This window comes from Chaetodon auriga, chromosome 1 (genome assembly GCF_051107435.1).
Source record: "Chaetodon auriga isolate fChaAug3 chromosome 1, fChaAug3.hap1, whole genome shotgun sequence".
Classification (NCBI taxonomy): Eukaryota; Metazoa; Chordata; class Actinopteri; order Chaetodontiformes; family Chaetodontidae; genus Chaetodon; species Chaetodon auriga.
In genome coordinates this window covers 24594239-24602500 of record NC_135074.1, presented here as the reverse complement: position 1 = coordinate 24602500, position 8262 = coordinate 24594239, and the positions used below count along the sequence as shown (strand labels likewise).

At 43.1% G+C, this 8262-nt stretch overlaps 1 protein-coding gene across 2 annotated transcripts in view; it reads left to right on the top strand.

The window, feature by feature from the left end:
- The window catches only part of itgb6 (integrin, beta 6), a 12138-nt gene extending 4254 nt beyond the window's left edge, over positions 1-7884 (top strand). For both annotated transcript variants that reach the window (XM_076730971.1, XM_076730962.1), the window contains 8 exons: positions 103-192; positions 1493-1627; positions 2724-3141; positions 3223-3445; positions 3928-4022; positions 5857-5973; positions 6058-6224; positions 6891-7884. In XM_076730971.1, coding sequence (XP_076587086.1) covers positions 103-192; positions 1493-1627; positions 2724-3141; positions 3223-3445; positions 3928-4022; positions 5857-5973; positions 6058-6224; positions 6891-6989 — 1344 coding nt within the window. In that variant the 3' untranslated portion in view covers positions 6990-7884. The remainder of the gene's footprint in view (positions 1-102; positions 193-1492; positions 1628-2723; positions 3142-3222; positions 3446-3927; positions 4023-5856; positions 5974-6057; positions 6225-6890) is intronic.
- Positions 7885-8262: the final 378 nt, after the last annotated feature.

The window sequence follows — 8262 nt, the reverse complement described above, 5'->3', positions numbered from 1 at the left end:
CTCTGTCGCGTACTTTTGTTTTTGCTTTCTGGACCGTGAGCCAAGTCTGCCCACATTTGTAACAGTGAATTTGCCGTCTATCTGGTTTCTTTTTCCTCACAGAACTATGCAAATCTCATACCTGGCGCCACAGTTGGAGTCCTGGCGACAGATTCGCGGAACATCCTGGAACTCATTGTAACAGCGTACAAAGTAAATAAACAGTCTTGGTGATCTGGATGTGCGGGTAGGCTCTGTGCGTGCAGCCACTGGTCACGAGAAACAAGACGAAGAACACCTGCCATTGTAAAAGCAGTAAAACTGTGTCAGATTTGGTTTAAATGAGTTAATCGACATCAAAATGTTTTACGCTTGAGTTTTAAAGGAAAGACATCTGAACATAAAGCAGCATTAATGAATGAATCCTTTGACATTTTCTTTCTTCCATCGCAGAGATAGGCAGAGACACCAGCAGACGGTATCTCTGCCTGCCCTGCTTTTCCTCTTTCATTCTTTCTTCTACCACGTTTTTCCCTCTACCACCCGGTGCTTTGCATCAGCATGTTTGACAGCAAGTCTCTGCTTGTCTCAGCTGTTTGATCTCCTCGCCCCTCTGACTCTGACTTGCTCTTTCTTCCCCACTCTCTCTATCTTTCTCTGTCTGTCTACCTCATCGCAGCCCTTTTGTAAATCCCCCCTGGCGGCGTTGAGTGGTGGCGAGTCCTCTAATTACTTTGTCAGTTACCTCGCAGGCACCCACTTTTGGTCTCCGCCACGTTAACCGGACTGAAGAGAGAAATCCTTGTTACAGCACTGATTGTAGATAGTTGTGGTTGTTAAGGGAAATAAAAAAACAAGCTGAAGCATATTTATTGATAGAAGACAGATGATTGCCGTTTATACTCACCTGCAATTTTGGATCAATGTTTGTTGCTTTATCAGATACTTTAGCCACCCCACTTCAAATGCCCTGAAACATATTTACTGAATAACAACTAAGTCTTTTGAATGTGTTTTACCTACTTTACTTTAATCCATCTTCAAATTGGGTGTATACCATAAACATCCCCCACTTTTCTCCTCCTTAGCAACACTGAAGACACAGTACAATTACAGGCCTACAGGAAACACACAATTAACCCTCTGTTAGCACCCAGACAGTCCGTCAGAGAGTTCATTAGTCAGTCAAACACAGTCTTTCCTCCAGCTGAGGTTAGCTGTCACTCTTTCCTCAGGTGCTTTTGTACAGCCCGGCACACCTGGGACCATGACTCACCCAGAAAGAGAGAACTAGATTGGAGGTTTCAAGCAGTCTGTGCACGCTATAGGTCAGCTTGGGGTGAAAGTGTAATTCCACTTAAAGCCCTGGAAATCCCATGTCACGATAATAGACGACAGTATATTTATTTGACAGTTGTGTCTTGGTGATTTTTGCTATTTTGCAGATGAAAACCAGGTCTGTGCAGTTGAATTTCCATAAAAAGTGCTGATATATTTATGTGCTGTCTTTCAGGAACTACGTTCAGAGGTAGAGCTGGAGGTCCTTGGAGACACAGAAGAGCTCCAAATGTCCTTTACAGCCATTTGCCCAGACGGGACTGTGCTCCCTGATCTAAAACGCTGCTCCAACATCAAACCTGGAGAGACGGTCAGTTGTTTGGCTCTAAACTGCTATTTCTCTGTATTTGCATAGCACCTTTCATACAGGCTAGTGCGGTTCAAAATGCTATGCGGGCACCTGACAAACTAGACGGTAGAAAAATATGAACAGTAAAACAGATAAAAAAGGGAGATATAAGTTGTAAAGCAAAACTGGTAGAATTTAAGGTTAGGTTCAAAGATGTCAGCACTTCTTCCTCCTCAGCGAAAAGCTGCTGCTCCAAAGGTTTTTGTCCTTCACTCAGGATGAACTTAAAATTTCATGGCAGAGGAATTCATGGTTCATGCATCAAAGGTATTTCAGAAAAGACTTGCAAGAGCATGTGCTGATTTGTGGATGAGTAAAAGAATCTTTAAGTTAATACAAAACCTTAAAGGTGACCGACAAAAAGACTTTAAAATAAGTGTTATGTACGATCTCCTTCTGATCCTCACCTGGCAGAGGACTGAATCTAATAGTGACTTATTAAGGACTCGCTTCGGTCGACCAGATATGACTGCATTACAGTGGTCAAGCCTGTCGGTCAGCGCTTCTGAGAGAGAGAAATGGTCATAATTCAGCTGCGTTTTACTGATAAAAATGTGAATTTGATGACATTCACTACGTACTGTAAGTCTTTAAGGTTAGTTTCAAGTCAGAGGGGAGACCAGCTGTTCTTGCCTGTTAACCAGGTGTAAGTACAAATACTAATAACAAATAATATTAATATTTCTCCCTCTGAGCCTTTGATTATGTCATTAATAGTTCAGTTTGATCCTTTTTGAGATGTAAAAAAAAGCATCAGTTGGTTCCGTGTGATCAGGAGACACCACGACATGCACGAAGGTTTTTAGAAAATGTTACTCAGACTAAATACCACATTTGTTGGGGACTATTTTCAGAGGCGGATTAATGCATATTTGGTGCTATCATAGTTATGGCAGCAGGATGGTGTATGTTGGATTGAGTAAAAGTAAACAACAGTGCCCATGTCCTTCTTAACAGTGTGGCTCACTGATTGTATTTTTAATAGATTTTGCAGCTCTACAGCTCAGAGGATGAATCAGTTTTGGTATTTTTATGAGACGTCTTCTTTGCTCCTCAGGTAGTGTTCAACGTGTCTGTGGCGCTCCCGGGATGCCTGTCAGGAGTTCGGCACTTCTCCCTCAAACCGGTGGGGTTACAGGACAGTCTGGAGGTGGAACTGGAGTCTCTTTGCTCGTGTGACTGCCGGCAGCCTCCTGAAGCAAACAGCAGCCAGTGCACCGAGGGCCAGGGGACTTTCCAGTGTGGCGTGTGCGTGTGCCAGCCGGGGTTCCTGGGAGCACAGTGCCAATGCAATGAGGAAAGCACTTTGTTGAATAACTGCCTCACAAACAACAAGTCTGAGATATGCAGTGGTCAGGGGCAGTGCTATTGTGGGCAGTGTGTGTGTCATGCATCCAGTTTTGGACTCATCTATGGACCTTACTGCGAGTGTGACAATTACTCCTGTGTTCGCTTCCGTGGGGAGCTCTGCGGAGGTGAGTGATTACATATGAATGTCATAAATATTCATCTGTTTTTGTGTTGAACCCGTTGCTTTAGTGACTCTGTCTTTGCAGGCCACGGAGTGTGTGACTGCGGGGAGTGTCACTGCGAAAGCGGCTGGACGGGGGAGTATTGTAACTGTAGCACCAGCACGGAGGCGTGCATGTCAGAGGATGGCGCTATCTGCAGCGGCCAGGGGAGATGTGAGTGTGGCCACTGTGTCTGCTCCGTACCTGGAGCATCTGGGGACAAGTGTGAGAAGTGCGCTACATGTGGAAACGCCTGTAGCTCTGCAAGGTGAGATCACATTCATGCCCTTGAATGAGGATGTAATATAGAGGTTTTTGTCCGCTTTACCCCTGCAACTGTTGTTTCTTTACCTGAAAGATATATGATGTTGCCTCCTTACGCCACATGATCCGCCTGTTCTTTTGAGTACAGCCATATCAGGTTCTGGTCCCCTTGTTCACATGTGTCTACACCTTCCATGTGACATCAAAAGACAACTAATGTCCCCAACACAGCACTCAGAGATTTGCTTTCTCCATTGTAAAGCAGCTGTCAGGGGTAGAGCCATTTGATACCACTGTTATAGGGGAGACGGGTGATAGAGAGTGACTGAAGCCTTGGGAAAACCGTGATAAGTGACCAACACTGTGATTTCTTTGTGCTCACTGTGTCAGTGATTGAAGCCTCATTAAACTTTAGCTTCCCAAGAGGTACTATACCGTCTCTGAGGAAAACCTGAGCTTTTGTTTTTCCACTTGTTTTAACACCAGGACCTGTGTAGAGTGCCATCTGGAAGATAAGGATGAAGCTGAGTTGTGTGATCAAAAGTGCAGCCTCCCTAAAATTTCCATCAACACAACAGCAGGTAAAGAACTGCCCAATCAACCTGTACTAATACTGCTTTAAATGACATGATGCACGTCCTGAGAAATTACTACTTATACAGTTTCTGCTTCTGTCCTGCACTAATCTAAATGCATATGTCAGGTGTAGAGCTGGATATAATGATTGAAATCATTATCAAAACATTATCTCATTATCTCCCATTTCTTGTAAGCATGTGTCAAAATTTTCAGCTTTAGAATTGATGTAATTGATTTTGAAAAGGTTTAGCAAACTGAATATAATCTATCAGTCATTAGATGATGCAGACTTTCAAATCAAAGGACAACAACACACTTTCATACACACGTTCGTACGGCAGTGAAGCCACCTGTTCATTATGAGCGTTCACACACACACACACACACACACACACACACACACACACACACACACACACACACACTAATAGCACAGCATGGGGAGCAATTTGGGATTCAGTATCTTGCTCAGTCCACTTTGATATGCAGACTGCCAAAGCTGTGAGGGATCGAACCACCAACCTTCGGATAAGTGGACAACTGCTCTACCTCCTGAGCCACAGCCGCCCCAAATTCCGGCCATTTTGCTTGTTCTAGCCTGTTAACAAAAAAGAGCAAGCAGTTAATATTCCAGCATGCCATATGCTTTTAGATTGATCTCATGCCCTGCAGCGGATTACAGTTCATATCAGCACACCGTGAAAATCAACTGGCTGACACTTGAAACTTGCTTCAGCCGGCCCGTGTATCACAGGGAATATTTAGTTCCCTTCATGTAACATCCGATGCAGTGTTGGGCGGGGAGTGTTTTTAAAGTTCTGGTGGGAATCCTTAAAATTTGAAACTTAAGAAATGCCGTCCATGTTTGCTTATTTCTTGTTATCCAGCTTTGTTTTTTTGATAACAAACGGTGGCTAAGGAATGCGTGGCTTTTTGGCAGCCACACCTGGATGTCAGGGATTCTTTCGAGAGATTAACAAGGGAAGAATTTTAAAAACAGTCCTTGACATGATATAACATTGGCAGCAGAAGAGGTGACTAAATCTTCTCTCTGAAGGAACACCAAACAGGATCTCTGGCAGGTTTCAAGTCTGTGCAAGCTGATATTTAGACTCCACTGGAATGAAATGAAATCAGTGGATACCTTGAAGGAAATATGATTTGAGATGATTTGAAAAATAAGCACTATGCAGGGACAGGAAGACAGCTTTTACAGGACGTGCACTGACATTAACACTTTAAATGTACAATAAGCCCATATACACTGACCTCTCAGCATGACCTCTTACATGTGCTGTAAATGCTTGTTGTTGCTGGAGTTTGCCCTCTCAGCTCAGTGTTTTTGATAGTTATATCAACATATGGCCATGCTAAGTTCCCCCATGGGTCAGAGATTTGGAGGAATGCTGACCTGCATTGACTCGGGTGTCTCTCTGAACAACGCCATCCATGTCCATTCAGACAGCACTGGACAATGGGGAACATATTATTTACCTTGTCGTACAGGCAGTGCTATTGTGGCGCATGTGAATAACCAACAGACCTTGTCTTCCTTTATAGAAGACATTATTTTAAACCCGCTATTCTTGTGCAAGCTGAGAGGTATATCTGATTATCGCAGAGGATTTTCAGGCTTCAGATGTGAAATACAATGGCGTGGTCCGCACACACACATGCACACACACCAGATTGTAGCCTTTGATATGGAAATCACACTGACAGCACAACAGAGGCGAGTATATCCTTTTACATCCTCTGCACAAAGTCGAAAGGGAAGATGATATACGGTGGATCCATGCCTTCCTTATGGATATGCATGTTCTCATTTCCTCTCAGATCATGACAAGGGCCCGTCTTTGCAGTGCACGCTGATGACAGAGAATGAGTGCTGGATCTCGTTTAGTGTGGTAGGAGATGAGACGGGGACCACTGCCTACAATCTCCAGATGTACGGTAAGTTTTACAACAATGTAGAAAACAGACAAAACAAGAGGGAGGTCTGGTGTGAGGCTCATCTCATCCTCTGTCCTGTCCCAGGTTGCCCGGAGCCTCCCAACGTCCCCATGATTATTCTGGGGGTCTCCCTTTCCATCGTGTGCATCGGCCTGATCCTGCTGGGTGTGTGGAAGGTGCTGGTGTCGGTCCACGACCGTAAAGAGGTGGCCAAGTTTGAGGCTGAGAGGTCAAAGGCGAAATGGCAGTCGGTAAGAGCTTGAAGTCGTTGAACAGATGAGGCTGGCAATATTCTTTTATTGTCAAGAAATCCCATGAAAACTGCAAAGCCAACGATGAATTGACACGACAAGTTTTGTCTGTGTGATAACCCAGAGACTGATACAGCTTACAGCTTGCATAGACCTCTACTGTTGTCTCAGTTCATGAAAAACATTGGAAAGGAAATGACAGCAAAATTAAATGACGAGAAGAAAAAACAGTTATTCATTTAATAGCTTCTTAATTCGATTTGGGGGGTAATTATGCTCTACACTTTGGAAATACAGTTCCCACAATGCTTTTAGAGATGTAATCAGGAAGTTATCATGGAGTCAGTTAGTTAGCTGCAGATTACAACTTGAATCTGTTTGGCAAATTGGCATTAAAAGCATGCTGAATTGTATATTAACAGATCCTGTTTGCTCTCTATCAATGTGTGTACAGACAACTCTCACTGGGTTACTTTGATCCTGAAGAAAACTTAACAATACGGTGGTTCTGGTAGACGCACATATTTTAAACAGTTGACTGTTGGATTTGTTCTTTTTGTGGTCATTGTTGATAATAACAAAAATATGGAATATCCAAGCCGTAATGTGATGGTGACATTATTTTAAAGATCTGTTGTTCATGTGCTTTTCTTTGTCTCTCCTCAGGGGACCAACCCTCTGTTCAGAAGCTCCACGTCTACGTTCAAAAATGTAACTTATAAGAACACAGAGAGAGAAAAGATTATCTCACACAATCACTACTGATGATAAACTGGAGGCAATGCAAAGCAACATCTGAATGCACTTAAGCGTGTGTGTGTGTGCGAGCGAATGTCTGTGTCTGTGTGTGTGTCTGTGTGTGTGTGCGTGAGACAAAGAGCAAGAGATGGAGAGAGAAAATTTTGTACTTTGTATTTGTTTTCGTACGAATCTCTGTGTTGATTCGGAGACGTTGTGACACAGTAGGCGACACTGTGAACGGACGAACTCTACATGATGGATCTGACACTGTAAAGGTGCACTGCCAGTGTACCGTTCAACACTGCACTTTCCTGCTGCACGATCCTACAAACTTAACCACATTTCTCTCTACTGTAACATGCAGCTTGGAAAGGAGGAGTCTACACTACGAGTGGTCTACTACTGAAAAGAGATCTGTTTTATTCTAATGAATGTAAATATGCAGACGGATGATTATGATGTTTTTTTTGTTTTTGTTTTTAAAAAAACTGTGTTTGTCGTTTTATTGTAAAGCAAGGCTGAGCCTTCGATGTTGATGATGAGTTTTTAGTGGCGTGGAGCAAAAATAAAGTTGAATTTTGAGATATTGTGCAATGGAACCTTTAGCATTTAAGGTTAATTGTATGTTACAACATAGTTTAGATTGACTGATTGGATTTGGTGCTAAGAAACACAGTTTAAAGTTAATTTCTTTACAGTGGGACAGTGAACGCTTCCATTTCCTCTATTCTCTGTTTCCAGGCCAGTGATGGAAAAGTAAAGCACATTACCACTTTCAGATTCTTGCATTGTACTTGTCAGGTGTTTACATTTTCCCAACTCAGTGCTAGATTACCAACCACATAAATGCCCCAGTGCCATGAAAGCCACTGAAAGGGATCCGTGCTAAATCTTGTTCTAACACCTTTATTGTTTTACCTTCTATTGTTCTCTCATAGTGCATTTTCCCTCAATAAAGTTGTGTTTCATCAAAAAACCACATGCAGAAAATATGCGGTCAGATTGGAGGAGAGGAACAGGAAGTGATGGTCAAGTTCTCTGTCTGTCTGTCTGTCTGTCTATCATCCACCCATCGTGAAGGAAGTATTTAAGGGGCTCTCCACTCGAAGTTCTCCTCAGCCTCTGAAAACATTTGCGCAATGATTTCTGTGGCTCTGGAGGAACTTTCCAAAGTCTGAAAAAATAACCCCGACAACATCATGATTATTACAGATAAGTGCATTTAGAGGGCAGAGGTGTGCAATCGAAGGTGCTACTGCTTCATGGGACATTGTAGGATCCAGTGTTTTTGGAGCTT